We start from the raw sequence: 20,561 nt of genomic DNA on the forward strand, positions 1-20,561 counted from the left end.
TTTAAGATCTGTACCTCTTTGTTCATTTGGAGTAAGAATCATTATAAAGTAATAACAACATACAAAAGACATCCATAAGTTGTGTGGTTTTTTGAAAGTTTTTTTGTTAATGCTTCTTGTAGGATTGTAGAATCTAATGCTAGAGATGATTTTTAGAGATGATCTAAAACAACTACCTCATTCTACAGATGAGCAAACTTAAGAAAAGTGATTTGTCCAAGGCCTCAAAGCTAGTAAGAAGAGGCAGTATGACCTAGTGTGTGAGTACTATAGTTGAAGCAGGCAGAATTAGATTTATATGCAGCCTCTGTAATTTAATCTGACTAAACAAACTGCTTCATCTGTCCCTGAATCAGTTTTCTCATGTATATAATACTAGCACTCATTTCTCATCTACATAATGGTAGTACCTATCATGATTGTGGTGAGTATATGTAAAGTGTTTTGTAAACGTGAAATACTGTCATGTAATAGTTTGGTATTGCAAGGAACAGATGATCAGTAGGTTTCCTTACACAGATTCTCTTGTTCTTTCTTATTTCATACTACCTCTTTGTTCATAAACAAAAGGCTGTTCCTTGTCTATTCTGTTCTCTCCCTCTCCTACATCCTCTTCTCCTTCTTTAACTTTTTCTTTGCATTATATAGCATCTTCTCTTGTGTTCTCTGCTTGCTCTCTCCTCCCTATAGAAGCTTAATGGAGAGAGTGCTAGACCTGAAATCAGGAAAATTCATCTTTGTGAGTTCAAATCTGGCTTCAACTTACTAGGTGCATGACTGGGCAATGTTTTACTTCAGTTTCCTCATCTGTAAAATACAGTAGGAAATGACAAAGCACTCCAGTATTTTTGCCAAGAAAATCTCAACTGGGATCACAGAGTTGAACATGACTGAAAAACAACTGAACAAAGGCTTACACTATTGAGCAAGGATTTAGAAATTTTGAGTTTCATTGTTAGATCTTCCACTGACAAGTTAGATCTTCCACTGACATGGTATTATCACATAGTTTATTATTTAATTACTTAGATACTAGGCACAGTGATACATACCTGCAATCCTTGCTCCTAGGGAGATTAAGGCAGGTGGGTCATTTCATTTCAGGAATTTTGTGTTGCAATGGGCTGAAACTAGTTGTGTGGGCACATTAAGTCCAATACCCAACCTTGGGGTTTGGGGGTGAGTCCCCAAAGTGGGAAATGTACCACCAGGCTCTGTTGGAAACCACAGGTCAGATCTTCTATGTCCATCTGTAATAGGATTTAGTCCAGGAGGGGCTACTGCTCTTCCAATCTGGGTAAGATAGGGAGACCTTGTCTCAAAAAGATGCAAAAAAAATTAAATATCTGAAGTACTTAGGCACTTCCAGGATTCATTTTTCTAGCAAATTAAATTCTTATGAGTTCCCAGACCTGGGATGTTTAGGTTAAAGAATTTCTCTTTCTGCAGCTTCCATGATGTGAAAGAGTATATTCAGCATTATTTGTCCCAGTTAGAGCAGAAACCATTCCTGGATGAAGATAAAACTGAACTATATACACTTTTTATTAACTGCCTGGAGGTAAGTTGATTCTTATTTTACTACATTTCTTTTGTAAATAGTGGAATCATAGAATCCCATAGAGTGGGAAAAGAAGTTTATCTATAGTTCAACATGGAGACTTCATGGTATAGTGGGAAGAATGTTGAATTTGGAGTCATAAGGTCTGAGTCCAAGTTATAACTTTACTCTTTACTACCTTTGTGACCTATATAATAAATTATTTTGTCTCTCCCAAAATCAGTTTTCTCATGTAATAATAATAGTAGTAATAATAATAATAATAATAGTATTTATTTCTCATCTATGTAAGTGTAATACCTATCAGACTTGGTGAGACCTTTGTGACCTCTCTGGGTTTCTTGTTTCCTCATCTGTAGAATGAGGTGATTGGATTAAATGGCTTCTGAGGCCCCTTCCAGTCTAGAAATCTGATCCTTTGACTCTTACTTGAAGTATATTTAAATGCCTGTCTGCTAAAGAATAGAGATAGTTTTATTTTCTTTTTTATTTTTCTTATTCCAGTTCACTGTATTGTAGTTTTAAGTAATCTGTTACTTATTTTCTCACTTTGAATGTTTGGATACATGTTTTGATCTAGGACCAGGATGTAAGTAGAATTTGGAAACAGAATCAAAGAATGAGACTTTTTTCTTCTAAAACTTTTAGGATTCAATATATGAGAAAGCTAGTGCTTGTACTGAAAAGGATAGACTCAACTATTTGAGAGAAGAGGGACATTTCCTTGGAAATTATTCTCCCTTACTGCAAAATGTGAGAGAAACTGTGAATGAGTCCTCAGTTGAATACTTACAAGACATGGCCAGGATCCGGCTCTGCCTGGACAAGGCTTCTGATTTCCTCTTTGAATTGCATGAAGCTGCAGGCAAGTCCTCTTCTCTGCCAGTTTATTAAATGAATATATTATTTACAAATATGTTGACAATGGGAGAGCTGTTTTATTTTTAATTGGTATATGCTTTTATTAACGATGTGTTTTCTTTTCTGGGCTTTAGTGGGAGTTTCCATTCTTTATATTGTAAACACTTTAAAGCTAGATCTCTATATTTTTACAAGATTGTGTGCTTGCCTAATTTTGAACCACTTAATTGTTTTTTCGTTGAACTCTCCAGAGGTAGCAGAGGAAAAGCAAAGATATCTGCAGCAAGTCAAGAGATTTTGCCTTCAAGCAGGCAATGACTGGTATCGAGTCTACTTGGTGAGGAAGCTGGTTAATCAGCATGGAATGGAATTTGTACAGAGCCTTTGCAAACAAGACCACCAGTCCCAGTGGGTGTTTCCCAAGGAAATCATTGACCAACTGGTGAGAGGAAAACCAAAGCAGGCACCATTAACTTCTGCATGCTTATTCTGCCATACTATCCTGTTGGCGAAATTACATCCATAACTGATGGCTTGTGTTTGTCAACTCCTGCTTTCTTTCATTACTGATTGGACAATATAGCATGTGTCTTCTCTCTTTCCCTTTCAGTGTTTCTTATGCCTAGTGTGGGGTTTCTAGATATGGGAAATTTCTATTTTTATTCTTATGCCCTTGTAAGAAAATCATTTCTGACAAAGACTGGCCTAGGGAGACCTGGAAGAATAATGTGACCATAGCCTTAGCCTTCTAGAGGAAGGTGAATCAGAGTGTGAGGGGTTTTTCCTGGGGCCTTCTATACTGAGGGGAGAGTCTATACTTGAAGGGAGAAGTAGCAATTGGTAGATCTTCAGACTTTCTGGCCTTTTAGTACTTTGTTTTAAACTGGGAAAACCTGGAAAATTAGGATTGGTTCCCTGTGTGCTGCTTCTTAATCCTTTTCTCTTTTTTTGAGCAGGATGTTCTGTGTTATGGTATAGTAACTTGGTTATATGTTCTTGTTTCTGATACTGTCATTTCCTTAACTCAAGGCAATCTGGTTTCTTCTTTAACATATTCCTTCCTCTGCTGTTCATCCTATATAAGTTTAAATTTTGGTAATGATTGCTGTTCCAGAAGTGAGTTTTTTTTCGATGTGTGTCACTTGGTTCTAGCGAGATCAGTCAGGCCAGATGGATCGCTATCTGGTATGTGGAGATAGTTACAAGGCCCTGCGTGATGCTGTGGGAAAGGCAATCCTCAAGCATGATCCAACCTGTGTCATAACTGCTCTGAAGGTAGGATTTTCTCTCATGAGATGAATTATACCTTTCTTATCTCTCTGGGGCTGGTTCTGCTGAAGGGACACTTCAAAAGGATGTGTGCAGCTCTCATCATGGTCTCTTCTTCCCTGAAGGGCAGCTATAGTGATGATGGCTCTAATTTCAAGAACATGCCCTTTTTTTTTTTTACGGTGGAAAACCTGCAATCATCCCTTAGTACAGAGAGTTGTGCCTGGCTACCTTTTAGGCATGTAAATATATAAGCAGTTTTACACTATAATCTTGAACTCATTCATAGGGAGGCAGTGTAGGACCATTGGAAAAGGTACTATGTTTTGAGCTAGCAGATCTGGGTTCTAATCCCAGTTTTTCCCCTTACCACTTGGGTAATCTAGAATCAGTCACTTCTCCCAAGTGATCCTTAGTTTCCTTATCTATAAAACAGCAGGACCTCTAAAGTCCTTTCCAACTTTGCATCCATGATTTTATGATCCTGAATTGGTTTATAATTATTTACTGTCAGTTTTGACTTAGTTTTTAAGCTTCTCAATAGACTGTATCTCTTTGTACTTTAATATTCCAGTGTCTGATACTGTGCTGAATACATAATACTTAAATTCTCGTTGAATTAATCCATGAAAAAGTAGTTAATAAAGCATATGGTTTGAGAAGAATAACTGAGGGCTTAGACAGTTGTTGCGTATAGTACTTAAAGGTCTATACCTATACCTTAGGATTTCTATGAATCCTAATCTTCTAGTCTGTGGAGTTTCTTACTACCCCTTAGAGGACTAGCTACACTGCATATCTAGTTACAGGTCATCCAAGACTTTAGGCTCATTCAACTTCTCCAATTCTCACTATATATCCTTCTCTTCCGCCCCTTTTTTTTTTTCCAGAAATGCAAAAGTTCAGATACTCAACAAGCTGTCTATCTGCTCTTGGCAATTTTCCAGGAGCTAACTGCATCATACAGATGTCATAATGCAAACGTCCGGCCTACACCAGAGGTGAATAAATACCAACGCTAGTAAATTTGTTCTTTTAGAAGACTAAATAGTAATAGTATTTAGATTATCATGTGATAGATTCTCTAAGCACTTTGTAGAGCCTTTTTTTAAAGCCTTGAAACAGTGAAGTTGATCGTGAGGACTATTGGATTTTAATCTTGAGGACTATTGGATTTTAATCTTGATATGTAAACATTTCCATTGTATGTGACCCAAGGTTCCTCTCTCCCTTCCTTAGAAGTATGTCAAATTTAGGGGTCTTGACAGAAGACTACTTAAGGACAGTAATAGTTTTTTTTTTTGTTTTGTTTTGTTTTGTTTTTTTATTTTTGCTGAGGCAATTATGGTTAAGTGATTTACCCAGAGTCACACAGCTAAGAAGTGTTAAGTGTCTGAAACCAGATTAGAACTCAGATCCTCCTGACTTCAGGGCTGGTGCTTCTATCACTGCGCCACTTAGCTACCCATATAATAGCTTTTTTAAGAGGCATCCTTTGCCCTAGCCCTGTTACCTCAAATATGATAAGTATATTTTTAATGTAAAGTTAGACATGTTTAAAAATTAGTCCTCAAATCTGTGTAATAATATCTTGTATGTATTATGAAAATTGGTTTTAGATGTATGATGACAATATGTACGTCTAAGTGTTCTTTTTTTAAAAATTTTATTTATTTTTAACATACATTGCTTTATGAATTATGTTGGGTGAGAAAAATCAGAGCAAAACGGAAAAACCATGGGAAAGATAAAAAAAAAAAAAAAAAAAACCCAGGAAAAAGAAGTAAACATAGCATGTATTGATTTACATTCAATTTCCTTAGTTCTTTTTTTGGATGCAAATGACATTTTCTGTCCAAAGTCTATTGAGATTCCTTTAGCTCATTGAACTACTGAGAAGAACCAAGTCTTTCATAGTTGATCACTGCACATTCTTGCAGTTATTGTGTACACTGTATTCCTGGTTTTGCTTGTTTTCTCTCACCATCAGTTCATGTAAATCTTTGCAATCCTTTCTAAAGTCAGCTTATTCATCATTTTTATAGAACAATAATATTCCATCTAAGTGTTCTTAAAGAGTCATAATGGAAAGAAGAAAGAAGACGTTCTTTTTCTCCTACAAGTGGGAGAGATTTTATAGTATCCCACCTTTTAACTTCAAAACATTCCTAATTCTATAACTAAGCATGAGATGCCATTGGATCCATCTAAAACTTCTGACCATGATGACAGACTTATGAGAATGTTTTTTTTTTCTCTCTTCCCTCAGCAATGTGAAACAGCAAACACATTCATCAAGGAAGCAAAAGTTCTTTTTTCTCCTGCCTTGAAGGAAATGGCAAAATCCTTAGTGACCAATGTTTGTCCTTTTCTGACTGTGGATTCCAGTGATTCTATGCACAAAAGTACAGTAACAGAATTAGCTGTTCATGCTAAAGCTGTTCTGCTGTGTGGGCAGAATCCAATCCTAGAACCTCTAAAGAACCTGGCTTTTAACCCAGCTAACATGCAAGTGAGTATATGAGGGTAGTATGGGGTGATAACAACTGACATTTATAGAGAGGTTTAAGGTTTGCAAAGCATTTTAAAAATATCTCATTTTATCCATAATACAACCCTGGGAAGTAGGGGCTATTATTACTATTTACAGATGACAAAGCTGAAGTAGAGACTTAATGACTTCCCCTGAGTCACAGTTTGATATGTCTGAGGCACAATTTGAACTCTGCCTTCTTCACTCTAGGTCTATCATTTTACCTACTGTGCTGTACATCATTGCCTCAGAATTTTAGGTACTCTATTAATAGTATATCAGGTCTTCCAGCAACATCTTTAACAACTTACTAAAGCTTTAGTTTGTGGGTGGGTAGATAGTGCTTTAAAGAGTGTTCTATCTTATGGAATCCTTTCTGTTTCATTTTCCAGTTTGATCTATTGTATTGTGAAAAGAATGCTTGATTTCGAATCAGAAACTGGGGTCTGATTCTAGATTCTGGTTTATTAATACAGATGTGACTTTGAACAAGTTATTTAACCAGTAGAGTCTAAGGGTTTCATTATCTTCATCTCTAAAAATGAGGGATTTGACCTAGAAGGTCTCTCAGATCCTTTGTAGTTGTCAGTATGTAATCTTCTGATTCTTCAAAGTGCAAGTGCTTCCAAAATAGCAGATTGTGCCTTCTTTTTTATGCCTTCTAGGGGGAACATTCTGGAGAGAATCCTTTCCAAAGGGGATCCTCCAAAAAAAATCTATAGAAAAACCTGATTTCAAAGGACCACTTTTGTTTCACTAGGCTTATTTGAGGTTATGCTATTGTGTTAATTCTCCAATTATCTGCTTTTCTTCCAGAATTCATTTCTTCCAACAATGCCTGAAGACTTGTTGGCACAAGCTAAGAATTGGAAAGGTCTAGAAACAGTCCATTGGTATTGTAAGTGTTGCTCTTAGGTAGCGAATTCTTATGTTCTTAGCATTTAATGACAGCTCATGCCATTAGAGGAAAAATCAGTTTGGATTCACACTCTAATACTGATAGCCTAATATACGAAAACAGGTAAAATTGTTGTCATATTTGTGAGTCTCCAGGAGATCTAATATTTATACCTGATTTTAGGATCTTATGTGCTAAGAGCAGAAATCTAAGTGACTTGAAGGAATTGACATTATGCTAACTTTATAAAGATAATTCCCAAAATTGTGTTTCTTATTGGGAAAACCATCCATTGGAACCACATTGAAGTAGCTTCTTCAAAGCATTTTCTTTCCATAGGGTGCCTCCTCTGAAGAGAATAAAGGACTATATTATGAAGTTCATGCAAATTAAAATGATAGATTAAAGATTTTCTGAACTATAAAATTACAAATGAGAATATAGTTTAGATTACGCCTAGTGGAGGAGACAGAATTTTTAATCCATATGGATTTTTATTAATTATTAATAATCATGTGATTATATTTAAATTTTACTATTTCTTCTAACAAGTCATTCCCTCTGCTTTAAAAGAATATTTCAAAGGGTTATTCTGGTGTACCATCAGTTTGCTAAAGTATTTTGAAACATCCATTGAAATATGTGCACCATATATTATCTCATTTAATCCTCACAATAACCATGTTAGGTAGGTGCCTCTATTAACCTCAGATTTTAGTTAAATATAGAGAATTATTTTCCCTTCCAAACAGTTATTTTATTTGATGAAACTTTATCACTTTATTTAGTATCCTGTCATTATTTTTACAGTATGCCCCAATGGTCACCCTTGCTCTGTGGGAGAGGTAAGTCTTTGCTTAGAAATTGTTATCCTTTTGTTTTAAGCTCAAAATGGATCATTTGTGATGTGGCTAATGAGATATTAGCCTGTATTAAGAGAATTAATGTTTCCAGGAATGGGGAAGTGATAGTTCAATTGTATTCAGCCCCTGTCTCATCTAGAGTACTATGTTCAGTTCTGGTCACCTCAGTTTAAAAGTGATATTGACTAATTAATGAACAGATGAAGGTAACCAAAATGACCTTGAGTTTGACATATGAATATCTATTAAATAGATAATACATGAAGATGTGGGTGAGATAGGATATCTCTCTTCAAGTATTTAAGATTGATTAAGAGCTGTCTTGTGGAAAAAGAATTAGACTTGTTCTTTTTGGCCTCAGAAAGAAAAGCCAGGAGCAGTGGTTAAAAAAAAACAAAGAGGAAAGTGTAAGCTTGATGTCAAGAAAATCTTCCTAATAATGATAACTATACTGTAGTGGAATTGGCTGCCTCAAGAGGTGGTAGATTTTCTCTCCTTGGGGATCTTCAATCAGACGTTAGATGGTTACTTGTTCAGGGGTTGCACTAGAAAATTGTTAAGGTCCCTTCTAGATTTCAATGCCTAAGATTATTTAAAAAGTGTTTGTTCATACAATATCTGTTTTTTTTTTTGGGGGGGGGTCAGATTTTAGAAGTGAATCTTACACATGAACAAATGTCCTAGAAAATAATTTGCAATTATGCCTCAATTGTTCATATTTTTAGCTGCCATTCTACTGGGCATATATCCCAAGGAGGTCAAAAGACAGAAAGTCCCATATATAACAGTATTCACAGACAAATTCTTGGTGGTAGCAACAAACTAGAAACAAAATGGGCACCCATCAGTTAGGAAGTCATTGATTGAAAGAAATGGAATCTTCATGTTCAATAAAGAACTAATGTGAGGAATTCAGATATAGGAAGACTTAGGAAGTAATGCAGAACAAAGAAAGTAGAATCAAAACAATAGAGAAAACTACAGTAACAGAAATGAGAGTAACATTAAAATGCTGCCAGATTCAAATTAGTTATTATAACTAATTTGGGATTCAGGGAAAAGAGGAAAAAACATAACCTTTCTTAGGAGAGAGTCAGAATGGTGGAATAATTTAACTTATTCCAGCTGTCAGTTACAGTCCTTTTTTTGGATTGATTTTATTAAGGTTTTTCTTTTCTTCTTCACAAGGGGAGGGTATAATGGGACTGGGAAACAGGTGGGGAAATAATACCTTTTTTGTTGTTTATAAAGATAAAAATATTAAATGAGAAAATCAAATTTCGGGAATTTGATGAGGGGGAGGAGCTAATTAGAACATCAAATAATCTTTATCACAAAGTCAGGTTCATGGTTTTCTTTTCCCTTTTTCTTTCTTTCTTTCTTTTTTTTTTTTTTTGGTGGGGGTGGGGCTAGTGTGGTGCCCCAATGGAACACAGCAGATGTGTTGACTGTGGTGCTCGGATTGGAGGGGAAAACCACAGGGCTGTACAAGGCTTTAATGTGGTCAGGTATGTCTTTTCTTAGTTTTTCCTTTCAGAATTAAATAGTAATGAGCCATGACTTTTACATGAACATCTCAGCCTGCTTGGAGTTACTACTGGTACAATCATGAAGCCTTTGGTAGCATTGAAGTAATTAATACAATGGAAATTGATAGAACACAGCTCATTTTAATACTCCCTCCTCTATTTGGTTTATGAATTTATTTTCAAAAGCCCTTATTAGTGGACTGCTTTGATTACATAACTCATTGCTTTAATCCAGACTGACAGATTTCTAAAGTTCTAGCTTAATGTTTAAGTGTTTATGCCTCTTTAATTTTCTCATACCAAAGAGAAATTCATTAAATATCACATTTTAGAAACTCAAAGGGAATTGAGTCTCATGACCACACAGCTTTACTCATGAAGAAGAAGCATGGTTATAAATATTTCTGTGAGGTCAGAGTATTGGATTTAGTTGTCTGTGTTTTTCCTACAAAGGTCCTACTTATCCTTATCAATCTGCTCATCTCTTGAAATAAGTAGACCTTTGTTCTGACTTAACTATCGTGTCTAAGGAATATTATGATAAATGACCACAGTTGTTGATCTACTCCATTACAAGAATTTACCCTGTTACTTTTACAAGAATTGGGCCAACCAAAATCCCTATGCTCACATAGTACTGATGATTCTGTTAGTGGAAGATTTATTTAAAAAGAGGCCCTTGTTATGTCTGATCTGGGATCCTGGTCCCTAGATGTTAAGGATTTAAAGTACCATAAATTCATTGGCAATAAAAAAGAGACAATGTTGCGCTACCCAATGTCTGTCTTCCCTTAAGTGTGGGGAGAGTTTGGGTTTGCAATGGAGAGTGACAAAGGCAGTGAACAGGATTGGATTCAGAGGATAAGGCTTTGTGTTCAAGCCCATTGTGGAACCTTCCATAGTCATTTCATGTAGTCTCAGTTTCTCATCTGTAAATTGGAGATGATGCTACCTACCTTCCACACATCATTATTGTTTGAATCAAATGAGATCATGGGTATGAAAGCACTTTGTAACAAAATGCTAAATAACAATCAAGCTAGCACAATCATTGTCTTATTGTAATTATAGGGACAATGTAGACAGGACTCAGTCTGGCCATGTACTGGGAAATCCTGATGACAGAGGTGTTATGGTGGTATCAGACAGAGAGATATCTCCAGTTGTCTTCATTCTCCTTCGATTACTGACCCATATAGCTATGCTTTTGGGAACTTCTCAGAATGCACAGGTATGGCATTGTTTTTATTTGTATTAGTTATAAGTGATTTATGGTAGTGTTTTCATCATAATTCTTATTGTAGACTTTAGTTAACCTAAAGTAACTTGTTCATCCAAGCAATATTCATGCTTTTTCCACATAACATTTTATGGGAATGGGACATCCCTTTACCTTGCCATCTGAGATTCATTTTACTTATTTTTATTTTTTATTTATTTTTTAAACTAGTAAATATTTATTAAGCAACTGCTTTATGCCAGGTACTTTTAAAAATTGTTTTTATTTATTTAAAACTTAAATGATAACTAAGAAAAAACACTAGAAAAACAGCAAAAAAAGAAAATAAATTGTCATGTGACATGACAAACAAGGAGAACATCAAAAAGGATTCAAAATATGTACCAATAAATTTTAATTTCAAGAAAGCATATATTATAATAGAAGACATTGTATTAATAACTGTCCATCTTTGCTTTCTTGTAGATTTTCTTTTCTTTTTTTCTTTTTGCAAGGCATTTGGGATTAAAAGGTTGACTTGGATCATATAGCTATTAAGTGTTAAGTGCTCTGAGGTCACATTAGAATTCAGGTCTTCCTGACTCCAGGGCTGGTGTTCTTATAGGTTTTCTTTTGTGCACTTTTTACTTCATTCTCTTTTTTCTTTACTCCCCAGCCCAGATTCATTTTAAATAGACCATTCTATATCTTAGACAAGAGACAATGAATGAGATCATTGTTCTAGCTATTGTAAAAAGGTACTAAGGAATTAAGAAAATATTTACCAATTTTTTTCTTAGGTGACTCTCCAGGAAAACTGATAATATAAGGTTTTAGGCTGTTAATACCAATCTAAGCCATCTTGAGGTCATTTGTTTCAGCTTTTGTTTTATTTTTCTTTTTTTAGTTTACGGTTCACTTCAACCAGATATTTATTAAGCTACTAGTAGATGTAAGACAGTGCTGAGTAAAGTATAGAGGATTAATTTCAGAATCAGGAAGCACTGGGTTCAGTTATGGCCCCTTTGAGTCATACTGGCTGTGTAATCATAAGCAAATCATCCCTCTACCACTTTACCCCAATTCACTGTCTTATTCTTTAAGACTATAAATTATATATGAATTGTTTATCTGCATTGGTGGAAAAAGTTAACCACATTGGGCGTTAAATATACCAGTAAAAACATAGATTTTAATAAAGAGTTTTCAAAGCCCTTTAGTTTTCCTTGTTCTTTTTGTCTCTGATATTTGACTTCACAATTTTATCCTTGCTTTTGGAAAAATTTTTCTAATCTAGTACGAATTTGTAAATCCAGGGAATCCACATAGTTTTCTATTTTTTTGAGCACCATTTTTACTCTTGGTCTTTGTTTCCTGGCTTCCTATAGGCTCTGATAAAAATCATTAAGCCTACAGTTTGGAATCCAGAAAGATTTCTTCAACAACACATCCAAAAAGACTTAGAACAACTAATGAAGAGCCTAGGAAGAAGTGCTGATGAGACTGCAAATGTGGTTCACCTCATTTTGTGCTGCCTCCTTAAGGAACCTCACCACCAACCTGGCCAATGTAAGACCTAGCACATAAAGGTGTAGAAAAGGGTAAAAAGAAAAGTGATAGAATTACTAGCTAAATTAGATTGCAAAAAGAACTTATTCATGTTTTTGAGACCCTAGATTGGACAGCAGGATGGAGTAAGCTACGTCAACAAGAAACTTCCCTTTCTCTTTTTAAACTTTTTTCATAGAATCTATATTAGACTATTTTACAGTATTAGGTACATCTTAATTAGGGAACAGCTGAATAAATCATTGTATGTGACTAATAAATGAAGAAGGGGATGATTTCAGAGGTATTTGGGGAAGACTTGTTTGCATTGATACAAAGTAGGGTTCTGCTAGGCAGAACCAAGAGAACAATTTTTATGGTAACATTAAGTATTGTAAAGACAAAGACCTAGATACTTTTATCAACACAATGACCTATCATAATTCTAGAGAACTCATAATGAAACATGATATCCACCTCCTGAGAGAGAAATAATATATTCAGAATTCAAAATATATTCACAATTCAAAATTCAGGATTTTTTTTTTTGATGTGGCCATGCTGAAATATATTTTGCTTCACTATAATAGGAGTTTAGTTTTTCTTGCTTTCATTTAGGGTATGGAGAGAGAGAAAGGGAGTGGATCGTTGTAAAAATTAAATGTAAAAGAATAAGACACCTATATAAGTTAGATGTTCAAAAATGGCCCAATAGCTTCTCAAAATTTTCAAGATTTTAGGAAACCTAATTTTTTAAAGTTACATTAAAAAATTTCAGTTAACCAACATTCTTTTCCTCTTACTTTCCCCTCCTATTAAACAAATAATAAAAACAAAAACCTTATAACAGACATGCATAGTCAAGCAAATAAATTTTTCACATTAATAATGTCCAAAAATATAATTGTATTTTGTGTATTTTGAATCCATTATTATCTCCATCACGAGGTAAAGTAATATGTTTTATTACTGGTCCTCTGAAATCATAGTTAATCATTGAGTTGATCAGAGTTCTTTAAAATTTATTTGTCTTTATAATTTTGTTAATATACAAGATGTCCAAAAAGTCGTAGTGTAATTTTATACTGCTGATGTCTAAAACAGTAAAGATTTTTGGGATGCAATGTATAAATTACTTTTCTGGGTCTGCTCACTTTCAATTCTTATAAATCTCAGATTTGCGTGAAACTCAGTTCATTTCAGTTTTTAATTACACTCGTGTAGCACAAATGGTTCAGTAGTTCCTCATGAAAAATTCCTATTCTTCATTTTCATTTCTTTGTTACTACAAAAAGAACATCATTAAAAGTTTTTGTACTTAATAAGTACAAAGATATTTTAAAAAATATATCTTTGGGTCATGGATCTAGTAGTATTATGAGTCAAAGGAGATATACATAGTTTAGTGACTTTTAAATCACAGTTTGAGAATGTCTAGGCTAATTTAGAGCTCCACCAGTTACACATTAATGTCTTTCTGATGTCTCTCTAACATCTATTATTTTCCCTTTTTGTCAGTTTTGGCAATTTGATGTGGTGTGAAATGGAAGCTCAGAATTGATTTAATTTATATTCCTCTAATTATTAGTAATGTGGAGCATTTTTTTCTCATAGACATACCTTGAATGTCTTCCTTTACTATTTGTCATTTGGTGGCAACTTGCTATAAAGACTTCCCCTCACCCCTAATTAACTGCTTTCCTTGGTTCAGCCCCAGATCTGAAAGGTAACTCTTTCCCTGCTCCTCTGGTTTATGATTTCATCTTTTATGTTTGAGACTTGTGACAGCTAGCTTTTCAATAGGTTTTCTCTAGCTGTCTGCTGTTTAGAATGGCTTTAGGCCTGGGATCCATGAGACCAGAAGATCCATAAAAGAATTATACTGGCAGACAATAGATGGCAACTAATTAATGAAAATTTCTAAAAGTAATTTTTAGACTGGAATCATGTAGCATGGTTTCTCTTCCCTCAATCCTTCTATGCTGCTGTGTTTTTCTTATAGGGCCTATAGGTTTTGATGCCACATTGTCCAGTAAAGAAAGGAGGAACATCTGGGAAAAAGTTGTAGCTGCCATGATTATACTTGAACTGAAGGTAAGGAAAGGGGGAGGGTCTGATTTGAAGATTTCTGGGAAGTGTCAGTTCTTCAGAGTGCTGCATTAGGTGCTAGAACACCAAGTTGAAAAATCAAAACTTATTCTTTTAAGAATATTTATTTTAAGAAAAAAAAAGTATGAGCTTATTTTCTGGGGCATTAAGTCAGCGCCTTGTGTTCCAGTCATTATTCATGAACTAGAATAACTGTTTAAAGCCTCTGAATACCTCTTTCTAGTTTGAAATATACTCTAGTTTGGGATATGCATATTGTTTTCTTTTTAGAACTGTGCTGATTAATCCAGTTGAGAAGTACAGAATGAGAATATTATTAAGTTTTTTTGTAGTTATTGTTCCGTTGTTGCAGTCATTTCTAACTCTTCATGACCCTTTGAGGTTTTCTTGGCAAAGATACTAAAGTAGGGTTGCTACTTCCTTCTCCAGCTCATTTTACACTCAAGAAACTGAAGCAGATATGTTTAAATGACTTGCCCAGGGACACATAGCTAGTGTCTGAGGTCAGATTTGAATTCAGGAAAATCAGTCTTCCCATCTCCAGGGCCAGATCTCTATTCATTGTGCCACCTACATTCATTCATTTGTTTGTTCAAGTCATTTAATCTCCGTGTGCCTTAAGTTAATCTTAGATTTATCTAATACTATCATTTTCCTTGGTGGAGAGAATTGTATCTTTAAATAACAACTAACAGTCTTAGCAGCACTTCCCAGAATTCAGAACTTATGAGAATGACAATAAACTATCATCTACATAGTGGGTGCTCAAGAAATATACTTGATGAAAAGTTGCTCATTTAATAAATAGAAAAATTAACGTAAGATTACCTAATGATATGATGGAGTGTTCTGATCCCACTTGTTAGTTTATTTGTTCAACAAATATTTACAGAGTACCTGCTGTCTGCTTTGTTCTTTGAATATTAGTATAATATACAAGCTGTGTCCTCAAAAGAATTTAGGGACACACACACACATACATTTATTTCAGTGCCAAATTCATTGCTATAGATTCTTATATTCTCTGACATTTGAGTGAAAGGTTGTCTAATCTAGCCCTCAAAATTTACAGATGAGGAAATTAAGATCCAGGAAGATTAAGTGGTGGCAGTCAGGATTAAATCCATGTTTTTTCTACTATGTAATTTTCAGCCATTGTAGTTGCTTCAGTCTTCTAACACTATGACTAAAATAGTTTTTTGTCTTGAAAGGCTTTGCTATAGAAACATGAATTACTCAGTATGACTTTATTTTTTATAGTGTCTGGATAAAACCCTTCTGGAAGCAAATATCCGTATCAGCCAGGATGAACGCATCAGTTCCAACCCAGTGGCCAAGATCATGTATGGTGACCCAGCTACCTTCCTTTCCCATCTGCCTAAGAAAAGTGTTGTGCACTGCTCAAAGATTTGGAGTTATAGGAAGAAAATCACTGTTGAGTATCTTCAGCATGTGGTGGAACAGAATGATGGAAAGGACACAGTACCAATCCTTTATAAGTTCCTGCAGAAGGTGAGTCATCTGCTGACAGGATAGGCTGCACACACTGTATATGAGAATATCTCTTTTGCAAATTATGCAATATTCCTGTGAACCACAAAGTTCCAAATCTACAAATGGTATATAATATCATTCACAGAAAAAGAGTTGAGGGGACTGCGTTGCAATCTGAATCCTCCAGCTTTGATCTTGAACAGTGTATATGGTAGAGTCCCAGTGGGGAGGAAGGGTTTCCCCATGTCACACTACACGGTCTTTAAAGTATTTAAGTCATAAATGAAATGTATATGATGGCTGACATGAGCATACATTGTTAAAATTCCCAAGGACCCAGAAAACTCTCTGCCTGTTAATTCTGAAAATCCAGAAAAGAAGAAATAAACAATTTTCTGGCCCTGGATCCCAGAGGTTAAACTGAATTGTGCCAACCCTAATATTATGAGGGAAATGTAATGTTTCTAATTTGAATCCACTTGCATTTTTATTTTCCCTAGGAGTCGTATGGAATGAGTTTGCGTTCTGCCTTGAGAAATTAGAGGACTGTTTCAGTTTGAAAAAAGTCCTTAGAAATTCTACCTAATATCCTCATTCATTAATCCTAATCTTATAGAGAGGCTGTTTGTTTATAGAGAAAGAACTATTCTCAGAACCAGGCCTTGCCTCTGACCCATCCTGACTGACCTGGCATCCTTTCTCTAAAACTTTAAATTGCAGAGAAAATGCTGGCCTACAATGGTCATGAGACTTCCCTGTGCCAGTGAAATCACAGATCTGGGTCCTCTTTCTAAATCTAGCCTTATGAGAATACTGACCCTTCATTACCACTAATAGATCTTAGTCTTGATTTTACCCTAACAACAAAGACTATATGATCTTTGGCTCTCTTCTGATTCCTACTTTCTCCCTGAAGCTGAGCTGTTACAGCTTAGTGTTACACAACACTTTTTCCCCTAGTCTCAAGCAAACTTTTTATGACAAAACATCATAACTAGTAGCATATTTATCAGATTAAAACTAAGTCAACCTCACAATATCTCTTCTTCACTATAATTGTCAGGTGACTTACACTGTTCCTTGGTGGTTTTCTCTCTTTCCAGGAAAGAGAATTGAGGCTGGTGAAATTCTTACCAGAGATCTTGGCCTTGCAAAGGGATTTGGTGAAAAGATTCCAGAACGTCTCAGATGTTGAATACAACACAATCAGAGGTTTCCTCAGCAGTCACTACCATTCAGGTGAATGTCTTTTCAAGGAAAATGCCAAGCCTACATTTAGGGAATCAGAGATTAAAAAAACAAAAAAACAACAACAACAAAAAAAAAAAAACTGTGGTAGTTGGGGCATTTTTGAACTAAAGGATCCTACTTTTTCTGTTTTGTGAAGATAGAGTGTACCTTGATTCTTCCTTAAGCAATCAGGGTTTTCTCAGCTACCATTCTCCTTACCCACTCATGCCACATTCCACCATCAGTACTAAGAAGTATTAGACCTAAATTAGAACTAAAGTTCTTTACTCATCATTGGAGATTTTGGTGGTGAACACACCATGTTGCAGGGTCTTGAATTGTTTTGTACTTGTGCATTATGGGATTGTTTTGCTGTAAGTTGTTCTAGTGTAGACAGCTACCACAGTAAGGTATCCATTTGTTAAATGTTTTATAGAAGGATTGAAGCGCTCATTTCAAAAACAAATTGAGGTCTTTCTGTCTACATGGAACATGTTGAGACGATCACTCTATACCAGAGGTGAGTCATTTTTGCCCTTTTGTACTTAGTTTGACAGGGATCCATACATATCATCAGCCTTTTCCCTTTCTGACTGACCTCACCTGCCCTGAACCTGAAAACATGATACTTTGTATATATGAGTTTCTAAATCCAGCTGTTGAATTGAAGTAATACATCTAAAAATCTCTGGACCTCTTTAGAAGATACCACTTTGAGTTAGACGTCTAGAAAATAAACTGAAAGCAATTTGAGATCCATTATCTAATATGTTCCAAATTCATTGTGGGAGGAAAATCACAGGATCATAGTTTAGAGCTAGAAGGGACTTTAGAAGTCATTAAATCCAAGTCATTTCCCCTCCCCCCCTTCTTTCTTTTTATAGATGAAGAAATTGAAACCTAGAAAGGGTTCAGTGACTTGTGCAAAGTCACACAGGTTCCATTAAATTGAGGTCTTCAGATTCCAAATCAATTGTTCTTCTAGAGTGTTATAGCTACAGCTTAAATGAGAAAAACTAAATAAAATTCCTCAAGACAAACAAACTATTTCTAAGTCTACAGGCTCAGTTTTTAAAAGTATAGTGTCTTCCCTTCCAGAAACTGTAGCACGGGTGAACTTCCATTAAAGTTGTTGACTCTTCTCTGAGACTATCCTTCTTTATCAAAGGTGAAATTAAACTACCTAAAGAATACTGTAATGCTGACTTGAGTCTGGAAAGTGAGTTTGAGATTCTTCTTCCCCGTCGACGAGGCCTGGGCCTTTGTTCTACTGCTTTGGTCAGCTACTTGATTGCTCTTCATAATGACTTGGTCTATACAGTGAGAAAATATACCAACGAAAGCAGTAGGTGGGTATATAACCTGTGAGAAATGTCATTATTCTGTTTATTCACAGGTCCACCTCCCCACTGTAAGTGAAGTTCCCTTGTGACAGAAGACAGCTTGTATTATAATTTCTTTCAACTCTACTTATTTGCCTCCTTACCATGCCCAGAAATTTAACTTTTTTAAATTGTAAAGACACTAAAAAAAAGAGTTTTTAATCTTCCAAATCATAGTAGACACATTTCTTGATCGTCAGTCATTAAATATTGAGGTAATGGGTGAGGATTGTATGGTTTTTTTTTCTTTCAGTTATTCTATTAACTCCTCTGAGGTGACTGACCTGCATGTCATTAGCTATGAAGTGGAGCGAGACTTGACGCCATTAATTTTGTCCAACTGCCAATATAGTGTGGAGAAAGGTAGAGAAACTTTACAGCAATTTGACCTAGAGAAGATTCAGAGACAAGTAACTAGCCGATTCCTCCAAGGAAAGCCACTCCTTACCCTACAGGTAAATGAAATGCTTGACTTTATTCTGGGTCTTAATTTCCATAGGTTGTTTGATTAAATATAGAAGCTATGCAGTAGCTTTTAGTGTCATACTTTGTGTCATACTGACATACCAGTACTGAAAAGTATAAATTTTAGATTTCCTCCCTATAAAGAACAGGATCTGTCACCTGATTGCCATCTCCATCATTAATATCTAGTATATTCTCTCCTTTCTCTACCAGGGATTACCCACTCTGGTCTACAGACATGACCGGAATTATGAACATATTTTCATGGACATCAAGAACAAGATGCTTCAGGTAATGCTATTACTATTACTATTAGAAATAATACCTTAATAGTACATATTATATAGCACTTCACTTCTTAGTATATTTGCATTTTTATTTCAGTTTGGGAAATCTTTATATAACTCTCTATAACTTTGTGTCATTAAACCTGGGAAGAGCAGATTTTATTTCCTCTATTTTACATCAGAATCTTAGAAAAATAAAGGTACTTACTTTAGGTCTTTACAATGGGTGCCCTTTCCAAAGGTCCAGTGGATCATATTTAAACAAACAAAAACCCCAGAAACTCAATTGTTTGTTAATCAAAGCCTTTTACCTGATTAATATTTGCAACGTCAGGTCTATCATGCTTTTGCTTACCATGTAAAAAATATTTATAACCCAGTACTTCAATAAGGATCTGCAAATCTTAATATGGGTATTTTCTCCAATGATACAGATCAAAGCAATTCCATGTTTTAGTAGATGATTTTAAGAGTTGATGGGGTCAAAAAAATTCATCATCTTGTGCCCAACACCTCCAAACTTATATAGGCTTGTTCAGAGTGGTAGATTAAGTCTTATATTGGGTCTGTAAATAAAATAACTACTATTTGTGTAGTGCATTAAGGTTTGCAAACGACTCAATGCTTTCCTAACTGAGCCAAATTTGTCAGAGCCTGCACACTGCTAGCACAACATTTGAGAATACTGGGTCACCTTCATGGCACAATGAGGCATTGAAACAGTTCCTTTGGGTAGAAATGTCACATATATTGATGGGAAAGGATTTATTAATATCCTACTGCTTTGAACTTTGTATACTATTCTTGGGCTTCCTTGTGGTAATGTCTGTCCCAAGTTAACAATTTAGTGGGATGAGGATGTTAGGGATCAATATAATGCATCAGAAACAAGAGACCAACTAAATCCTGCTATTTGTTCTTGTTCTTAGAAATCTCTCCCCAATTCAGCCATTGGTACCATCAGTGGTCAGCTACAGTCTTATAGTGATGCCTGTGAGGCACTCTCTGTCGCAGAGATCACTTTGGGATTTCTGAGCACAGCTGGGGGGGACCCTGAAATGCACCTAAATGTGTACATCCAAGACATCTTGCAGATGCATAGTCAAACAGCTCCTGTGTTAAAGGTAAGTTTTAGACTTAGGCTTGGTTGTCCTAAACCCAACCTAGCAAAAGTGTTCCCTGTCACATGTTCCACCTTAAACCAAGGGTTCACCAGAACATACAGAGGACGACAAACCCCATATATGATAATTGTGTATAGAGTCTTACTCCCTCTGTGTATATATATAGAAGTATTGAGTATATAGAAAACA

General features: G+C 35.4%; 1 protein-coding gene across 1 annotated transcript in view; it reads left to right on the forward strand.

The window, feature by feature from the left end:
- RNF213 (ring finger protein 213) overlaps nucleotides 1–20,561 on the forward strand; it is a 174,073-nt gene that overhangs the window by 141,150 nt on the left and 12,362 nt on the right. Inside the window, 19 exon segments of the mRNA XM_031965590.1 lie at nucleotides 1,450–1,561; nucleotides 2,210–2,426; nucleotides 2,674–2,864; nucleotides 3,575–3,697; nucleotides 4,582–4,692; nucleotides 5,961–6,203; nucleotides 7,041–7,122; nucleotides 7,933–7,967; nucleotides 9,399–9,493; nucleotides 10,586–10,745; nucleotides 12,122–12,302; nucleotides 14,284–14,375; nucleotides 15,651–15,902; nucleotides 16,988–17,123; nucleotides 17,551–17,634; nucleotides 18,283–18,463; nucleotides 18,750–18,951; nucleotides 19,175–19,252; nucleotides 20,178–20,372. Of these exon segments, the coding sequence (XP_031821450.1) occupies nucleotides 1,450–1,561; nucleotides 2,210–2,426; nucleotides 2,674–2,864; nucleotides 3,575–3,697; nucleotides 4,582–4,692; nucleotides 5,961–6,203; nucleotides 7,041–7,122; nucleotides 7,933–7,967; nucleotides 9,399–9,493; nucleotides 10,586–10,745; nucleotides 12,122–12,302; nucleotides 14,284–14,375; nucleotides 15,651–15,902; nucleotides 16,988–17,123; nucleotides 17,551–17,634; nucleotides 18,283–18,463; nucleotides 18,750–18,951; nucleotides 19,175–19,252; nucleotides 20,178–20,372 (2,770 nt within the window).

The sequence above is a fragment of the Sarcophilus harrisii genome, chromosome 4 (assembly GCF_902635505.1).
Source record: "Sarcophilus harrisii chromosome 4, mSarHar1.11, whole genome shotgun sequence".
Lineage (NCBI taxonomy): Eukaryota > Metazoa > Chordata > Mammalia > Dasyuromorphia > Dasyuridae > Sarcophilus > Sarcophilus harrisii.